Raw genomic sequence first — 19,673 nt, 5'->3', positions numbered from 1 at the left:
TGCTGTAATTTACCTTTCCTTCAGCTCTCCCTCTTTGGCAGCTTCCTTCCGTGCTCCGTGCATCCATCATCTTCCTGTTACAGTCTGAATTGTCATCTTTTCTTTGCTATCGCTGTGCTAACTTGCTAGCGTTATTTCTTTTCTCTCCAACTTTCACTGGCTTTCTTAACCTTTCTCTGCCTTCTTGCTATTCCTACTTCCTTTCCACTGTAGTATTCCAGTTCCAGGTTTTCTTTCCTTATCGTAGTGGCTTATGGTTCAGAGTCTCAATCCTTTCCACTTGGGAGCGTGCCCTTCTATTTTTTGGCGCTTTCCTTAACATTACTTAGTCAGCTTTTCCTGGTGTTAATAGGTGCCTACTCTTCCTAGTATCCAGCAGAGGACGCAGTATCCCCTCTTCGCCTTTATCTTCAGGATCTCTATTGATTTCTCTGTGCCATCTCAGAGACTGGATTGCCAAGAATCTCACAATCTACCCTGAACTGCTTAACACACCAGCAAGTAGATCTGACTGTGCCCAGTACTACATCATTCAGGGTTTTTTATGCCAAGGAGGCTTTTTCCCCTGACTTTTGGGAGCTTGCTCCTTGGGGGTCCCCTGGACTTGGAAGCTTATCAGGTCAAGTTGGCCTCCGAGGGAGCTCGCCCCTACCTTCATCAGAAGAAAGAAAGCCCATGGCGCTTTAGAAAACTCGACGAAAGAAGGAATCTGAAACACAAGAGAGCTCCGTAGAGGACCCACGTGAGGAGGAGTTCTGGGAGGGTTTCTCACAGTCTGACACAATCCAAATTTTGGTGCAGATTGGTGAAACGGTGTAAAATTGTATAAGGAACAACGCTTCACCACAGATACCGCCACAAACAAAAACAATTTGACTTTCATATATATAAATTGAAAGAACGCTCATGTATATTTTTTATTTTCAAATGTTTATAACATGTATACATATTTTAATGTGAAATGCGTTTGCAATCCTGCTCATTGGCACATCTATTCAATGTTTAGCAATATTAATGAAGATCCCATAATGGGGAAGGTGTTCCGTGTTGCGGTTTAAGCCATACTTCTATCTGAACAACTGGCTACACTCTGTCCCCTCAAACCAAGAAGAGAAGCCCCCGCCTCGTCCCTTAAAAAGCACATGTGCATAACTCAATGACGGAAGTTAAACACTCCCCCACATGGACATCCAGCCAGGATGACAATCAAACTTTGCAACAGCACATTGCGCAGCTCCTCTCTCCGACTCATAGCGTTTCAGTAAAGATTAGACAGAACTTCTGTCGAATGCATGACGTACAGATAGCCCATCCTACTTATAAAACATACATTTACTTAAAGAAAGCTACAATATTTATGGAACACAGAAAATGCATTCATTTAATCATTTCCATTCAATTATATATTCCACTGCATTTCATCTATATGGGTACAGAAAAAAAAACATTCTAACACGTTTAATTGCATAGCACACACTTTGTGATTTCTTTTTCAAAATACATTGTTTGGTAATATAAAGAAAAATGCAAGCATGTCTGAAATAAAGCATTCAAAGAAATCATCTTAAAGCAGCAATATTACCACAAAGAATGCTTTTTACTAAATGGATTCGAAAACCCAACTAAAACACTGATATACAACTTTTTATATTTGAATCAGGACGTGGAAATAAACCCGTAAATGTCTCCTCTTGCTGCCATTACTGATCTAAAACACACATAATTTCGCTGGGCGATTTCCATTTGGAAATTGTATCTGCATCAGCTAGAATTCGCGCGCACGCACGCACGCACGCACGCACACACACACACACACTTCACAAGTCGGGCGATACAGATTACTAAAAGGTGTTACGGAGTTAATATTGCAAAGTAGGAGTTATTTCCCATGCATGTTTTTTTCTCAACGAAGACTGCACAAACAAATGCCTTTAGTTGTGGGCATTTAATCATTTAATTTGGTCTGCTATGCTTGTCAGAGTCGCACCTGACTTTCTATTAGGGGAAGCTTCAGAAAAGTGGAAATCACTGCTAATAATGGAAACAGAATATTTTTTTATGAAAGGGACCGGGAGAAGGATCTTTCCTTATTCTGAGGACTAGCAATGGAAAGACTAAATGGGGGCTCGGGGTGTGAGGGCATGTTTACGACTCTTATGCCGAATATGCTCACTGGTCTGTGAGACACACTGTTCATACAAGCAAGCACCATCTTTTCAGGTAATGCAGACTATCAGGACCACCATGTTAATGATCAGATTGGCGTCAACTTAATTTTCATAGCATGTCTGTTTTTAATGCATGTTGTTTTAGGGAAAAAACCGAGTCCAGTCTTACCTATACCACAGAGCTCGGCATTGCAATCCCATTCGATCGCACGTTAGCACTGCTGCAGTTTGTACTTGATTAACAACTGTGCTGGTTTGTTCACGAATACGATGGACCAATGAAAGCAAATACTGTGCTGCAGAGTGAAAACTTTCGTTTGTCATTAGAAGACTAATGCTGAGGATTCCTCTGTGTTTTCAGAATGTCCTTGCCAATTCTTGCACTTACGTGTTCGCAGCAATCCAATCTACCGTGCAGCCGTGGCCTCTGATCACAGATTCAAATCCAATGAAAAGCCAGTGTTCCTGCAGTGGGAACCACTGAGATGGCATTTGTTTTGAATAGAAGCGGCTGCAGAAAGAGGTCCAAATCCCAGCAGCTGAATTCATACAAAACATTTTCAACTTCCAACTTGATTTGGTGGCTGCAACAGTCTTAAATTCTGCCGTTGTGAAGGAAGCAATTCCGCTAAAACTATGAGCATGTCATGCAAGAGAACTCAAACAATGAAATAACCAAACGGATACCAATCACAGACAGATACACAAAAGAGACCCCAGTATTATGCCATATACATTGAAAAAGAATACATTCTGAAACGGTGATCGGACAAGGCTTGTGCTATTCCATGGTTACCTGTGGAAGGATGACAACATACGAGAGCAGTAACGGTTCAAGTTGCCGCCAGTAAACAGTACATGACATTCCCCATAATGATGCTTGTACTCAATACCTGTAGTAACCCTACCTCAGACCTCATGGATAGTCACACCTTTGCACCAGTCATGTGTTTATATCTTTAATAATTAGAGGCATGGGTCCATTGTACAGCCTTTCTGTGCCTAGATCCCAACACGCAAAACACACCATCAAAGCTCCATTTCCCTCAAAATATATATTTTTTAAAATCTATTGCATGTAGCTACAGAGTATTGCCAGGAAGAATGGGGTTTAAGGACTAGGATCAAAAGAGTTACTCCAACATCCAGGTTCCTGCTGAATTCAAAAGGATGTTCTATTAAAAGTTGAGTAAATTGCGTGGGGGAAAGTGAGCGAATGATGACTTTAAAGAGGCCCAGCCAAACATGTCTGTCAACCTGGCATGGCGCTGGAAGACCTATAATATTGCCATGTGCATGAATGCCTTATGTCCAGAATACAGGGATTATGCTTTTAGCACCTTCAAGCGGCCCAGACACAAAGTCCTATCTGGAGGTGGGAGGAATCTCTGCATCAACAAGATTCAGAAAAAAGGTAGGATGAGTTCTCTTGGTGTGTGTATAGGAGAGCAAAAGAACATTTGCCACAGACTAAGGACGAGCCTGTTCTCAACTACATTTCTGCTGGGTTCACCTGCACATGGCCTCCAGTAAGTTATGATGCATGTATAATTACTACAACCAAAGAACCACTGCAACGAGAAACATGTTTCTTAACTGTATGCCATCGTTTTTATGTCACTGGATGACAGGGGAGGGTGAAAGGGAGGGGGTTGAAGGTGGGGGCCCGGGGAGAAAGGTCAAATAATTAAGTATAATAACGTTAACAAAAAAATTACCTTTCCAGGGGCCCAGTGAGCATCAATCGCTGCCAAACAGAACATTCAAGCCTGTCTAGAAGGCAAGTCAAACAATGTGGAAAGAAAAGACAGAACATGTTCTAATTTACACAACAATGCGATCACGGTCTTCTTTAGAGCCCAAAATAAGAGGATTTCTTGCATTTCCTCCAAATAGATATTCCCGTAAATGACTGTAATGAGTTCCAGGGAAAACACAAGGTAACCAAATGCTAAATGCTCAGGCAACAGTAACGAACAGAGGGGTTCTAGAGTTATTACCATCTCTGTTAAGAGAAGGGGGGTACTCCACTGAGGTTATGCGGATCTCCATACTAAGAAGTGCAACTACGATGGTGCATCCAATGGTTTCCAAAACTAATGGATCACCTTTATTAGAGGAAGGGACTAAGAAATAAACCTCCCAATCGATTAGATAGGTATTCTATGACAAAGCCACAATTCTAGCCAGCCACAGCGTCAATGAATGACATTTTACATTAAATTATTTAATTGAATGGTTGCATATAGTTGGCTACTCCACCTCAAGGCGTAACATTTACATTTGTACTTCTAAATAGCTAAAACTGCGTGCATGTCTTTCAACTCACGCCCGTTGAGGGGCCTGCAATCCAATGTCCTTGGAGAGCTCCCAGTTCCATAGGTTCACTGACATTTTGCAGAGTACTAGGAAAATAAGTGCCCCCAGCTTGTTGACATAAAACATTGCAGTCTAGCTGTCTGTATAAAGAAGGCAGGAAGGGCCGTTACAGATAGAAATATCACTCTTAGGACCAGAACACTAATGCTGTATACTTTGTACACCCCACCAAGAGAAGAGATTATACATTAGCTGATGATTAGCAGATGACCTAAAGTGGTGCTTCACCTGTACTAGGAGGAGTTATGCAGTACATTGTAAGGTCCGGAACAGGGAATCAGGAGTGGTGTTACATTAAGTCAATATCGGTGCTTCTAAAGGGGCCTCAAGTGAGAAAAAAGGGTAGTGAAAATCTTAAATATCGCAACCAGTAATTTTTCTGCTTAGATAAGCCTGAGAGGAGAATCAATGGCAAACCAGCCAGAGCTGGGGGACATGCATCCAGAGACAAGAATTTGGTGCCATTTATATATAAGAGGTTATCCAGCACAAAAGACTCCCAGAGTCCACAAGACCATAGCTAGAGAGCAAAAACTTTGGGAGATGGAAAGAATTTGGCACTGATTAGTCCATATTAAATCAGGAGATGTTGCTGGGAGCAGAGGTTCAGGCACCAAGGATGGAAACCAAGCAAGTATTGAGGTAGAAGCTGAAATGCAAACCTTGACACCAGATCTGAGCTGCAACCACCATTAGTGTGATGAAAAAACTTGAGGCATTGCATATTGTAAAGCTGATGGTGAAGTAATTCTGGTGAGGATGCCACATGGGGATCTTGAACCAGATATCCCCCATGTCTAAAGTGAACAAACAAAGTCTATCCGAGGGGGCAATAAGATTCGGACAACAGGCCAACTCTACTGCATAATTGAGGTAATCCCAACACCTCCCGTTGACAAAGTAAGGTTAGGAGCCTTAGCTGATCTCCTGTGGGTCAATCATTTCCCCAGATAGCTTATGGCCATCAATCAGGAGTTCCAGGGGAAGCCTGGTGCTGATGTGTAGTTGAAGATAGAAGTACTAGAGGAACTAATCTGAATCCCAGACCTACGACCAATGTGTCTTGTATTATGTTTCATTGTCTCTTCTTGTCCCCCATTTTTTCCTACATTTGACAAGGAATGGTTTGTGATTTATGGAAACAGGAATCACTTTTGCTACTTTTACTCTGGTTATTGCTGAAACGTTTGCTCTGGTAGATAATAAAATCATGAAACCCATTAGAGGAGCTCACTATATTTGGAGGGAGGATCTCCCAGACTCTGTGGTGGCTTTTTAGATAGGTTAATCGAAGACAGTCTTTGCTGTTCTGAAACTTTTTCACACACATTTCAAAATGTGTACTTTTATTTTTACAAAAAAGTGCAATCAAAGGGCAGCCTCAAAATCTTTCCTTGCATCTCTTGAGTTGGAAAGGGGTGGAGAAATGTCTTGTCTCTGTAGAGAAACTGTGAGAGATGCTCCCTTCTGCCATGCCCATGTCGCAGGTGGAGCATAGCATAAGCAGTGTTATTGCTCTAAATCTCAGAAAACCTGCCAATATCTTTATTTTGTGCCGACACCAGGAACTCCGGATTTTACCTCTTAATGTTTTTTTTACATTTGGCGATCGTGGCTCTTGTAGAGTGCATCTGCACTGGGTGAAGCCTTGTTAAGAGACTTGTGGTAAAAATGTTTTACCCTGGAATCAATGATTTTAGTTCTCAGTCAGGAGCTGTGGAGGAGAAGTATTTCCTCGCTTAGGGTCACCAAAATCACAGAGTATAGTGCTTTGGGATGAAAGATATACATACAGATGTATTGTTAGGTGCCCGAAATGTGTTGGTCACTTTCTATTGTTAATATGGATGTCTCTTGTAGAATTATGGAATTTTTCTGGCTGCTACAAAAAAAGGAGACAAAGACCCACATCCCTTTTTTTGTTGGGATTGACCCCTCAAACTAAAAGCTGAGACAGTTTAATGTGCCACTCCTGAGTTCATGGAAGAATTGGTTGTCAGTAAAATAACTCTACTTTTTTTCTCCTGATTGCACCTATGACTAAGCGGTCTTACCATCAAATAGGTTTAATGGAAAGACTGGTCTGTTAGATGCGACAAAGGACCTTAAACTGGTGGAGTGGCAGATGCCTGAATAAATGTACCACTGGTGGCACATTAGCCGGTGGATGAATCTGGGTAACCTAGTAGACTACCATCCTCATAGAGGACTCATGAGTGATACGCCAGCAAGTGTGGAGGGAGAGCATGTGGTTGATAATGTACAACAAATGGAGGCTGTGGTAAATTCTGAGATTAACAGTTGAAAGATCACCAAAGAGTACTTCAGAGTCAGTGTGACCATGCATGGCTAGAAAAAGTATACCAGATCAGCAGCAGGATGGGAATGTGAGAGTCGAAACAGCACCAGAAGAAAACACTGGAAGGAGATGTCCTAAATGGGCAATCTTCAAGCAGATTAAGAGGCTCAACCGGTCAAAGCACGGTGGGATGAGAGACCGTCTTTATGTTTCACGGGAACCTCAAGTAGGGCCAGAATACTGGGGTGTCTATGGACCTCAGGGAGAGTCACAGTGTTTAGCCTGGTGGCCACCTTGCTGAATGGCTTTTGGTACCTCGGGTCTCAGCCTAGCATTAGGCTGCATGAGTAATAATGTACATGTTATATCGAGAAGGTAGCTCCATCTCCCTTCCTGGTTGTAGAGAGGCCTGCCAGAAAAAGTAAGGTTTTTTTCAGAAGAGAAAATTGCCTGATCAATGGAACTGAGGAAATAGTAAGATTCACTTTGAGTAAAATTATGAGGTGTGCAGATCACAAAGATGAGTGCTATCTAGCTAGATCTTAATGTTTTTAGATGAATCAGAATCACAAAGGTAGTATAAGTACATATGTGCATTACACCGAAACACTTCAATAAGGACCAGTGGGAGTCAACTACAGAAAACGGGCAGGCAAGGTCTTCTTTCCTTAATGATTTTGACGTTTGGCATAAGCAGGAGATAGATAGCCTAGGGAAGCTGTCACAAGAACTAGAGCTACTGTATGCACAAAAGAGTGCTGATGTAGAGAAAAATGTAATGACAAGTGGAATCACGTTTCCGCTGTGTAAACATTTTTCAATCTTAACCAGGGAAAAGAAATGAATAGATCCTTGCAAAGCCATCAGTAGTGTTAAGTGGAGCGGCCAGGGCAGCCAGTGGCTGTTCCTGGGATTCAAACTGTTGAACATATGTCGGTGCTACAGTGCCTCTCTGTACCAGGAATGACAATCCATCAGTTGAGAGTAAGGGGGGGAGGAGGTAGAATTACAGGCATGTAATTATTACTTTGTTTCCTTTTTCTGTGCTTTAAAAGGAGGCTAATCTTCACAACAAACTGGACATAATATAGATGTTGGTACATATATCTTAAAAGAGTTTGCAAGGCTCAGGCAAAACTTCACAATGCAACATTAAATATTGTGGTCTAGGACAAAGGAGGTGCTGCTATTTTCTGCATCAAACAAACCTGAGACGAATACAGTTTGAAAAATGGAGTTCCCTACGATTTGTAAGTTGTTCTACATAAAGCAAGTCAGGCTTTAAATGTTTAAATTAGCATCTTGGCACCATGAATGAGAACTTGCAACTAAGGCTGAAAAAACATCCTCATTAACAAACCTTTATAACAACGTAAAAGATAGAACTCACATGTGATGCCGATAGTCAATAGTGAAATGTATTTATGTTAACATTCTTATTAAACATGTGGATAAACAGAATAAATAATAAAACATAACAGTATTTGATGCGTATTCGCAGCATCACTATCGTCTTTACTTGTTCCTTATAACATGGTTTTGTAGTAGCCAATACTTCTGGACTAAATATCTAATGTTATGTTAAATTAGTTCAGGCTGCACATGTCAATGATCATCCTGCTACATGGTGGTGAAATTATATCATAGGAGGAAGGTCCTACTGTTGGAAGTCCATCCCGTAAAATAGATAGACATTGGCTTGTTAGATCATTTTGTTTTGAAGAACAAACTGTACATACCATCATGTATGCACTCTCTCTCTGGTTTCACATTTGGTAAGTGAATGCACCTATTTAACAGAATGAAAAGGATACTATGATCAAAATAGCTATGAAGAAGTATTCAGCGCTGCATGCGTGTAAGGACTACTGTGCCAAGAAACCCATTCATAAAAATATACCTACTTTTGAAAATTGCATAGATCCTATAATTCAGATTAACAAAAGGCACACTTCTCCAAGTTCTATAAAATAATCTGGTTTACCCACTTGGGCGTGATAGGGAGGCCTCATAAAAATATACATACCCTGTTGGAAAAGGCCATTGCTTTTATGATGAATAAAGAAAGCATTTTAATTTTAGAGTTAAGAGTTATAAAAATCAGTGTAGTTCTGTGCAATGCTTTTGTTCTATAAACACTCCAAAACGCTTGTTGCACGTGTGTTAGGGTACTTTGGGGTATTCATTGGCATCTCCAGCATTTTCTTCACTCTCTGGATTCTCCTGGTGTTGCATTACCTATGAGAAATAAAAACAACATTTCACAAATTCTTAAAGAAAACAGAAACCCTTTAAGGAAAAGGTCAAAGTCACAGAGATAACAGCATAGGTGTTATCAGTACTTGCTCTGTAATAACAAAAAAGGGACATATTATCGACCAAAAGGATAAAGTTACACTTATGTTAACTATATTTTCCTGAAGAACAGGATGTCATTTTGGAAAGAAAAGACCTATAAAGTGGGCAATAACAGAGAGCAGAATCAGACCTGGGGAAGGGGCCTCTATAGGGGAGCATGTTGGATTGAATCTCTTATAACTGATGGTGAAGAGATAGAAGGAACATATACCTGAGACTGGAGGAGATCATGTTTTTTTTAACATTGAGAGCCCGAAGCCAGTATTTACATGTTTACATATTGTATAGTGTAGTCCTGAGGGCAGAATTCAGAACAATTGAGTTGGGGCAGTTAGTTTGGCTAAAAGCGTGGGGAGGGAGTTCCTTTCATTGCTAGTGGGTGGCGTCCGATCCTATTTTTAAAGACTTCCACTGAGGTGATCACTTTCATGGCTGGGGAAGGCATTGAAGTGGAGTAGGGAAAAGAAGTGAAAGAGGGAGGAGGCACAGGAGAGTGGAAAACTGAAGAGGCAAGGAACAGAGTTAGAGAGGAAGAGTACAGCAAGATGCATTTAGCAAGGCACTGGGGAGCAAGACCATGGATGTATTTCTAGACTAGTACCCAGAATTTCAAAAGAGATTTGCCTGGGGAGACATCCGGCCATGGTGGGGGAACAGGAAGACCTGGAAAGTAGAAAAGGATGTGTGCATGCATGGACACTGCTCTTTATCCATGGCCTGTACCAAAGAGTGGTCGCCCTCCTAACAAGTGACAGATGCAGAAAATCACTGCTTTAAATCAAACCAGAGCAGCTTGCCACTGCTTATGCATGTGGACATTGGTACATAACTTGATCCCTACGCTTACATATTTAGCTACATCTCTTTCCCTCTGCATGGCCATAAATGAGCCGCAAATTCCTTAAATTAAGTCAACCTGAGGAATTTAGTCCAAAGACGGAGGGGCAGGGGGATATTGAAAAGTAAATGAGTCCTGACTCTTCCTATTCCCAACATTTGGTAAGACTGACAATTACGTGAAATGAGCCACACCAGAGAGCTAGAAATTGGCCAAACACATTTTGAATAGCACTAAGCGACTTTTAGCTACTTATGCCCTGATTGAGACATGTCTGGAGAAGGCCGCTAATCGTGCTTTCTCTACAGTGGAGTCATACACTTTTCATTTTCTGGTGATGTTCCATGTCACAGAAAACAGTGCAGAATTCGCTGAATAAGGTTATTCATCTGGGTATTTTGGCAGTCACCCTGCATTAGAACCAACATCCCAAACAGCTGACGGATTAACTAAAAGAATGCATCACAATAAGGGTTGAAATCATGACAAACATGAGGTCGAAGTTACTGTTAGGAAAGATTTCTCGTTAGGCAACTTTCCCTCCAGAGTTTCCCCTAATCTTTTAGCTTCGTTTTTTAACCTGTTCTGACTTTTTCAGGGGAAGTAAAGCATTCAGATTCACTACCCCTGCCTTTTGCTCCTTTGTTATGGGGAAAATGATCAGTCCTTCAGACTATCAGTACTTGGAAACTATGTTTCCCTTTTATCTTTTACATTTTTGTAACTTTTTAACATTTCACACAGCATCTTACAATGCAGTGCAATGGGTATACTTTTGTATCACCCTAGCATTTTACACTTGGAATTTTTGGTTACTTTTACATGTGCCTAAAGACAAACTGGTGGCAAGCAGATCTATATTTGACCATTCTTGCATTATTTCTAGTGTGCACATTCATGTTTAGTATGGCTACTAAATGTGGCTAGTGCCCTAAATGGCAGTGGCCTGAGATTTTCACTTGTTCTTTGACCATATTGTAGTTTGGCCTTCTTCCTGCCTTGCTAGTTCAGTACATTCAATATAAGAGTGAGTGAGTGAGTGAGTGAGCGTGCGTGCGTGCATTAATGAGTGAGGTAATCAGTTAAACCAATAGTTGTCCCTGGTTGGACAACTACTGGCTGTTTGAATGATGCAGATCCTTACCACTGGTGGGCCTGAACTTGCTTCCAGGCTGGACTTTGGATAAGACGACTCGTGCAGCCATTTCTTCAGATCAGCGTTGGGGCAAAGAACAACCGACTAAAGGCAACCCTTCTTGTGTCTGGCCTCGTGAAGCCCCGTTGGACTACCTGATCTGCAGAGGTCATGTGCAGTGCTTCAAACCTTGAATTGTGGGACCAACCAGTCCCAACCTCTTCTCGAGGATTGGCCTTCCTAAGTGTCCCTGGACCACCTGAAGGACTGACCAGCTCTCTCATGGGCTACCTCGCCAGAAGCGTCACTGTTCCGCTGTTGCACATGGAACTTTGGTAGTCGCAAGCTTGTGGTACTAGTCACCTTCTCTGTGAATTTCAGCATGACAGCCTCAAGGCATCTTGTCCTGGAGAAGCTTCTTCAACTGCGACTGGAAGGACGCCTGCGGTCATCTGTGTGCAGTGGCCGCTGCTGGAACTCACTTTCCCTCGTCCTGTGAAGTGTCCTGAAGAGGCCTGCATCAGTGAATCTTGCAAGTCTTCCTCGCCAAGGGAAAATCGAGTCAGGTGGGTAAGTGAGCACAAATAATTTGTCTCCCCTTGTCCTCCATATGATAACATTAAGATACAGTCTCTTGGGATTCCAAGATGGCCGCGCTTCATTGCGCACCGCGGCCCCTGACCTACGTAGCACCTGAAACGACCGGAAAAGCAAATACATCCCTCCCCAGCACCCACTTGACACAGATAACGGCATCGGAGCAGAGTGAGAGAATAAGGCTAGTACGGAACAGCAATCCGAACGGACTCCGACGGGGTAAGGGACCTGGCTCCAACACTGCACAACTCAGCCCTCAACCTCGAGGTCCCTGGGAACATGGCCAAGGACGGCACCAGGACTGTCACATCTTCCTATACGCACCAAAAGCCTGGGATCGGAGGTTGGGCCGCCCAAGACGAGCCTCTGCTACCAGTGACACAAACCCCGCGGGGTGCAAGGAAGCGGACCCCATCGGTGCAGGGCTGGCTCGGAGCTCTCTCCCTGGATCAATCATCCGACCCACCCCCCCAGAGCCTCGGAAGGTAGAAGGGCTGAAGTGAGCACCACCGGGACCCGAGCCTTGGTCACAGGCGGGTCTGAGAAGGCACCCACTCACCTACTTGAGCCAAGATCCTCCAAACTCAGTGGCCTGTCCCCAGCAGTCGGAGAATTCGGCTAGAAGACATCTCCCGGCAACCAAGCGCCTCAAGGTGGGCAGACCTACCATTGGCCCGATAGCCCAACACCAACACGGGCCCCCATCCCTTGTGGCGCGGCAAAGCACACTGACAAGGCCCTGCAGCACACGCCAAACCCAGGGCTGTCACGCAAGCACAGTGCCCGACCCGCAACATAGCTTTGCGGACCTTCTGCAGCATGACTGATGGTCAGACAGGATGAAAATAGCCCAGAGGCTCGTGGGGGGAGGGAGGGGAGCGCCGCGGTCCTCCTGAGAGAAAGGGCCCATTAGGAAGAACAGCAGCAGATCTGCCCTGCCCGTGGGCTTACGCGGGGCAGAGTCGAACGACAGACCCCAGCTCAGCCCCCTGCGCGCCAGGAGACTATACGGAATACTGAGCAAAAGAAGCCGGGCTAGACAAAACAACCCTTCAGCCCAGCAACTGCCAGCAGCCTGAAGGGTAGCAACACAGGGCAGGAGTAGGCCGGTAGTCCTCGGAGCTACCAGGAAGCTAGGACCTCCATGGGCAATTGCCAAGAAAAGGGAAATAAAGCACAGATCAACCTGGAAAAAACTCATTATAGGTCTCCCTTCCAATCGAGGGGCACAAGTAAACACAGCTCCCCAGGTCCATCTGGCTCCCGGAGGTGCAGGAGGCACAGCGAGGAGCGACCGAGGTGCCCGCTGAGGGAGTGCAAACAGGTTCACCCAGCTCAGACATCAAAACTAGAGGTGACGCTGGTCCTCTAAGTGAGGCTCATCCCAAATGAGCACTATCCAATCTGCCCAAGGTGCCAAAGCCCCGCAGGGAGAACAGGGCAGTCTCGAGACAAGAGTTAAAACAGGCAGCTTGAGAATTAACTAATAAGGAGGACGCCGGTGTAAGCGACCAAAACACAACCTTATAGAGGGGGCCCCCTACTCCTCAACGGGAAATGACCCACCACACACCACACACCACCAGGACCTCAACTGCAACTAACTTTGTACAAATAGCGTGTGACTGCAGCGCTCTCTCCGGAAATGTCAAGGAACAGATTGAAGGATACGCCGGCCACCCTGAAATGCGCCAAAGAGGGAATGGAAGGCCCTCTCACAAAGATCTGGTCTAAAGAACCCGAGCCATCAGAAGATCAAGCGAAGGGAGACTGGACTAACGAACATGCCGCAGCCCCTTGCCAAGAGGATCAAGACAGACCAGTCTCCCACGCCATTCTTAAACAATTCATGGGTGAGTTGGTGGACAACATTACGGCGGCGGGACAGAAGCAGATGGATACGTAGCGGGAAGACCTGGCAGAGGGAATAAGGGAAATAAAAAGGGAAGAGATAGTAGACACCAATGAGCGGGCAATACAAGAGCTGACAGAGGATGCAAGGAAGGCCGACACCCTTCTGGGAACACTGGCCGTTGCTACCCAAAATCTGGAGCTGCAGGCCAAGGAATAGATCAATGAGAGCGAATATACGAGTAAAATCCCTCTGTGAGGACATACCAGACCAAGATCTAACACGAACACTCAAGACCATATTTGTGGATCTCCTGGACTCAGACTCAAGAGACAGAGTTCCAGTTTGACAGAATACATAGGGTGGGTCCACGTAGATCAGAACCAGGATCGAGGCCGAGAGATGTCTTGGTGACCTTCCACAACTACGCGATAAAAGACAGTCCTGGAAAAGGCCAGGAAGGCAGAGCGCATCACTTACAAGGGCCACGAAATATTATTGTACCAAGACCTGGCGCAAATAACACTTATCAAAAGGAGGCAAATGGGCCCCGTATTGATCTATCTGAGATCTCAACAAATATGATATAGGTGGTCCCACCCGTTCGGTCTGAGCTTTAACTGGCAGGGCAGGCAACTCAAGATCTCAACATGCGACCAAGGGCTGGCCCTGCTGGGCCTTGAAGATCAGCCCACCACGACTCTTGCCGGCGTGGAGTACCACCCCAACATGCGCAAACCGTGGTAATGGTCCACGGTGGGGACCAAGAGATCGAGGAAGGGGGAACTTGGCCCCACACCCTGGAAAGACCAAAAGAAAGTGGTGGCTGAACACTAGGACATCCTGTTGGGAAGCCCCGACAGATCCTGAGAGGAGCATTCAAGACCTAACACTTGAGCCCGGGGAGGGCGCTCGCTACCACAAATAAGTTTAATGCTTCAGGTTAACAGTAAAAAGAGGAAAATTGGAAGCAGGGAGGGGATGGGATCTTGGAATGGGAATAGGAGATCTTGCGTGGGGCTGGTCTGGGTTAGTTCTTGAGCTCGGCTCTCGTCACCGCAGTACAAGGGGGCCACGAGCCAGCCGAGCTCACCTGGAGGGGCAAGGTGAGGGCAGGGGGCGAGGGGCCGCAGGAGGAGGGGAACAGGGGAGATCCAAGAGTCCTAAATCGGATGGAGAGTCACCAGGGTACACGGTACGACTTCCCAAGGAGGGGGGGGAAGGGGATTCAGGGCCCACAATGGCTGAAGGTGTTAACGGGCTAAACTCACATGTTAAAAGGAAGAAGGTCGAGAGGTTTCTAAGGAGGGAACAACCACACATTGTGACTATACAAGAGACCCACATACAAACCAGAGATATGCATAGGATAAAGTTCTGGGGCTACTGAAAACATTATCCAGGCCAACAATCAAGCAAGAAAGGGGTAGTACTGATAGCCCTGAAAGATGGACTGGATCTGACAGTCACTGGGATGCAGAAAGACGACCAGCGGAGGTATCTAGCCATGGTCTTAGAGGGAAGGGGGGGGGGGGACCTACACAATAGCAACCCTTTATGCACCAAACCAATCCATTAATCCAAAAATCCCTCACGCGGTTGGGAAAATTTGCTAGGGCCCATATCCTTTTAACAGGAGACTTCAACATGGCCTGGGACCCTGCTAAAGATAGGAGCACGACTACATGGGGTACACAGGTGAGACCTTCAGGGGACCTTATAAAGAAAACTCACGACTTGGCTATAGTGATGCGTGGCGGGAACTCCAAGGAAAAACAGAGGGTTACACCTTTTACTCGCACACACATTGGACACATTCACGTATTGACTACATATGGATTTCAAAACCCCTGGTAGGCAGAGCAACGGATATTGCAATAGGGGCAATCAGTCTGTCCGACCACGCTCCATTAACCCTATCTTTACGCAGACCACAAGGCCCCCCGGGCATGTGGAGGTGGAAATATCCGGTTTTGCTTTTTAAAACCCCGACGCTCGCCGGGAGATAGAGGGAGAGGTGGAGGACTTCGCGAAACATAACAGGGAAGACACGGCACCGCAAATATGGTGGGATGCCCTCAAAGCCACAATTAGAGGGAGAATTATAGCGATAACGGCTATAAGAGATAGAGAGTGGGGGCTGGAGGGGCAACAACTAGAGGGCAACATTAAAGCCATAATGGCCCAGATGAGCTCCAAACAGACAGCAACAATTAAAAGAGAATATAGGGCAGTAAGAGGGCAGTTGAACCTCATTCAGAGCGTAACCTTCTTCGCCAAAGCCAAAGATACTATATCAACGCTAATAAATCTGACTGCCTATTGGCAAGAATGATGAGGAAAGAGGAGAGCGACAAAACCATCCTGAAAATCAAGAGGGAGGGAGGCCGAATGAGCACCAACAACAAAGATATAGAAAGGGAATTTCTTAAATTCTACACTACACCATACAGGTCCAATAATCCGGCTTCCTCCGAGCAGTAGGCCTATCTAGATAAAATCGACCTCCAAAGGATTTTGACGGAGGATAGGGATCTCTTGGAAGTGGAGATAACAATTGACGAGGTCAGAAGGGTAATAAACACCCTACCTCCTAACAAATTCCCAGGCCCTGACTGTTTCGTAGCGTAATTCTACAAATTACACAAAGAAACCCCAATCCCCTACCTCATAAAACCATTCAACCATACCGGAACTACCAAGGCCCTTCCCAAAACAATGGAGGAGGCAAAGGTGATATTAATACATAAGATGGGCAAAGACCCGACCGAATGTGGGTCCTAACGGCCCATAGCGTTAATAAACGTCGATGCCAAAATACACACCAAAATTCTAGCTTCAAGGCTTGACACGATTCTTCCCAAAGTAATACAGCCAGACCAGTCAGGATTTATCAGAGGCAGACAAACATCAGACAATGTAAGAAGAATAGCCCATCTCGTCGAAAAGGCCCAGAAAAAAAAAAAACATACCGGCCCTCCTGCCAGGTATCGACATGGAGAAGGCCTTCGATCGGGTGGAGTGGGGTTTTCTCTTTGCCACCATGGCTAAGATGGGCTTCAGACCCAACTAGATGGACTGGGTCAAGGCCAACTACCAAAACCTGCTCCTTCGACTAGCTATTAACGGACAAATCTCAGGCCTGATTCCGGTAGGAAGGGGCACAAAACAGGGCTGCCCAATGTCTCCTCTACTGTATGCACTACATCTGTAACCATTCCTGTCAGCAATTAGGGCTGCCAAAGATATAAAAGGAATACCATTTGGGGGTCATGTTCACAAAGTGGGCGCCTTTGCGGATGACATGCTGCTGTCATTGACCCATCCCGTGACCTCTCTGCAAGCAATGGGCAGGGAACTTAACCGCTTTGGACAGGTGGCAGGTCTAAAAATGAACACGCACAAATCTGTAGTTCTCACCCTCACCCTATCAGAGAGCGCAGAGCAAAATCTCAAAAGGGCCTATGAATATAGATGGGTCGACAAATCCATAAAGTACCTAGGGATACAACTGACTACATCGGTAGGAGAACTGTACCAGGCAAATTAACCGCCCCTCTTAGAGGAGCTCAAAACTAAACAGATTGACTGGGGCCCTTTATCGATAACATGGCTAGGACGCATTAACACCCTAAAGATGGTGATCTTACCACAACTGCTATACTACTTTACGGCCCTCCCCATAACCATCCCTGCAACCTTTTTTAGAGCCATCCAGAAAATAATGAACCGATTTGTCTGGAATCTGAAGCACCCAAGAGTAGCAGCAAGGCTGATGAGAACTCGGACCTCCCACGGGGGCATGGGAGAGCTAGACTTCAGGTCATACTGCTTAGCGGCATAAACCAGAATCATCAGGGATTGGCAAATGGACAGGGGGAAGGTATGGAGGCCGATGGATATGGCGGTTGTGGAAGGGAATTTAAAGGGAATACTGTGGAAACCAAGGTCTGACAGAACCAACCGAATGTACTGTAACGAAATAACCTCAACAATTGGAGACGCATGGGACCACGCAGTAAAAAGAGCGCACATCACCACCTATCCCTCCCCGTATACTCCCCTCTTTGACAATCCGCAATTCACCCCAGGACACAAACAAACTTCTGCTTTTGACGCCTGGCAACAAGGGGGCTGCCATATGATACGAGACATGTTCGACGTAGAAAAGGTCAAACTATTTAAGCAGTGCAAAATAGACATCGATCTAGGGGAAAAGCAGAGATTCACCTATGTCCAGCTGAGGCACTGGATCTCTCACCCATCGGTAAAACAGGCAGGGTCCCGCCTGCTTACCCACTTTGAAAAGTATCTAGACACTGATTCGGCTGACAGGGGGGTGCTGGCGTCCATATACAAACACATCAAGCAGAGTGAAGCCCCTCCGAACCGAACATACATTAAGAAATGAGAAGAGGACACAGGGTGCGCTATAGGGGAATCAGAGTGGGAAAAGCTATGGGAACAGATCCCCCAAGCTAACAAGATTGATCCAAATTAGAGAGATGTGGCTGAAACTGATGCTCCAGTGGCATCTAACCCCGACCACACTAAATAAAATGTACACTAAAACATTGTGGCTCTGCTGGAGGGAATGCGGAGGAGTGGGCACCTGGGTTCACATATGGTGGGAGTGTCCAAAAATTGATCAGTATTGGAAACAAATACAGCGGAAGTTACCCAGGTCATGGGGAGGGAACAGAGGCCTAGATTTGTTAGGACTAAATGGGGTCCTGGAAACCATCACAACTAAGCCAGGCCGAAAGTTATACATTATGATAATGATGTTGGCAGTGTTTGTTCTGGCACGTAAATGGAAATCAAAAGAACCTCCTCTAGAACACAAGTGGATAGCTAAAGTCTGGTTGTTAGTAGCCATGGAATGGCTCACTTACTCAATCCAAGGAGAACGCTTAAGGTTCATTTCAGATTAGTCCAACCTTCTGAGTTATCTAAAAAGTGGAGCTCTCTGGGCCTGGTGTCCTAAAGTCATGGAACTTTGGGGAATTATTGAGTTGCAAGAAGAGACTGAACTGTAAGGGGCTTGCACAGCGGGTGTAAACATTGGCCCTCCCAGGGGGGAAGTTCTATAAAAACACTGTCACAGCAGCATACTGTTTCGACGGCACGGAACCAAGCAAGGACCGCTCTTGGATCAGGGGGGGTGGGACGGCAAGGGGAGGCGGAGGAGGGACGACCTTGTGTCAAAGTTACCAGTTTGAAAAATGCTAACAAAAATGTACTTGGAAAAAAAAAAGAAAAAGTCTCTGCAGGCAGGCTGTGGCGTGGAAGGCATGGTATCAAGAGATGACACAGACAACACACACCAGTTTCAAAACCTTTATTAAAATATCAGGATGGATGCAACGCCTAACTTGCCCTATAACTATGGTGGGGGTTGCCCTACCTACTAGGGAACATCAGTGTCTTAAAGTCCAAAAACAAAAGTCTATCTGTGTCACAACCTATGCTTGCCCTCATATTAACACCTTAATGTACAATAGGGATATTCTAACTCAAAATAGTGTTTAAAAGTAAAAGATTGCAGCAATCTCTAGCTCCCTTTTCTACGTTCAGGATACAATTCAAGGGGGCAATGTTCTCAAGAGGCTCAGTCTCCCCTTCCCCAAGTTTCAAGTTATGATGCACAAGGAATATAGTTCCAAGAGAGCTCAGGGTCCTTCCCAAAGCTAGATGCACAGAGAACACAGTTTCAAGGGAGCTCAAGCTAAATATAAATTGTAATTTTTTATTTGTAAAGCGCTTAGACACAAGTGAAGTGCTTCAAAGTGCTTGAAGGCGGGAAAAGGGGATATAGTCATCATTCATAGTCCTTGAAGATTCTGAATGATTTAAACAACAATAACTAGCATACTAGGCCAGAGGAATTACTACTGATATAAGTGCATGAGAAAAGAGTGGGGAGAGAGGAGGGTGGGGGGAAGAAGGACATACAAAGACAAAAAAGGTTGGAATTTTTCAGGCACAACCAAGCTAGGGAGGGGTACAGGAGGAGGACAGGCCAGACACACCTGCTAAGCCTAGTA

At 45.1% G+C, this 19,673-nt stretch overlaps 1 protein-coding gene across 4 annotated transcripts in view; it reads right to left on the bottom strand.

The window, feature by feature from the left end:
- Positions 1-8,242: 8,242 nt before the first annotated feature.
- The window catches only part of SPPL2A (signal peptide peptidase like 2A), an 846,443-nt gene continuing 835,012 nt past the window's right edge, over positions 8,243-19,673 (bottom strand). For all 4 annotated transcript variants that reach the window (XM_069624951.1, XM_069624952.1, XM_069624953.1 and 1 more), the window contains one exon: positions 8,243-9,084. In XM_069624951.1, coding sequence (XP_069481052.1) covers positions 9,010-9,084 — 75 coding nt within the window. In that variant the 3' untranslated portion in view covers positions 8,243-9,009. The remainder of the gene's footprint in view (positions 9,085-19,673) is intronic.

The sequence above is a fragment of the Ambystoma mexicanum genome, chromosome 11, assembly GCF_040938575.1.
Source record: "Ambystoma mexicanum isolate Mex_15411 chromosome 11, UKY_AmexF1_1, whole genome shotgun sequence".
Taxonomy (NCBI): domain Eukaryota; kingdom Metazoa; phylum Chordata; class Amphibia; order Caudata; family Ambystomatidae; genus Ambystoma; species Ambystoma mexicanum.
This window is presented reverse-complemented; position numbering and strand designations above follow the sequence as displayed.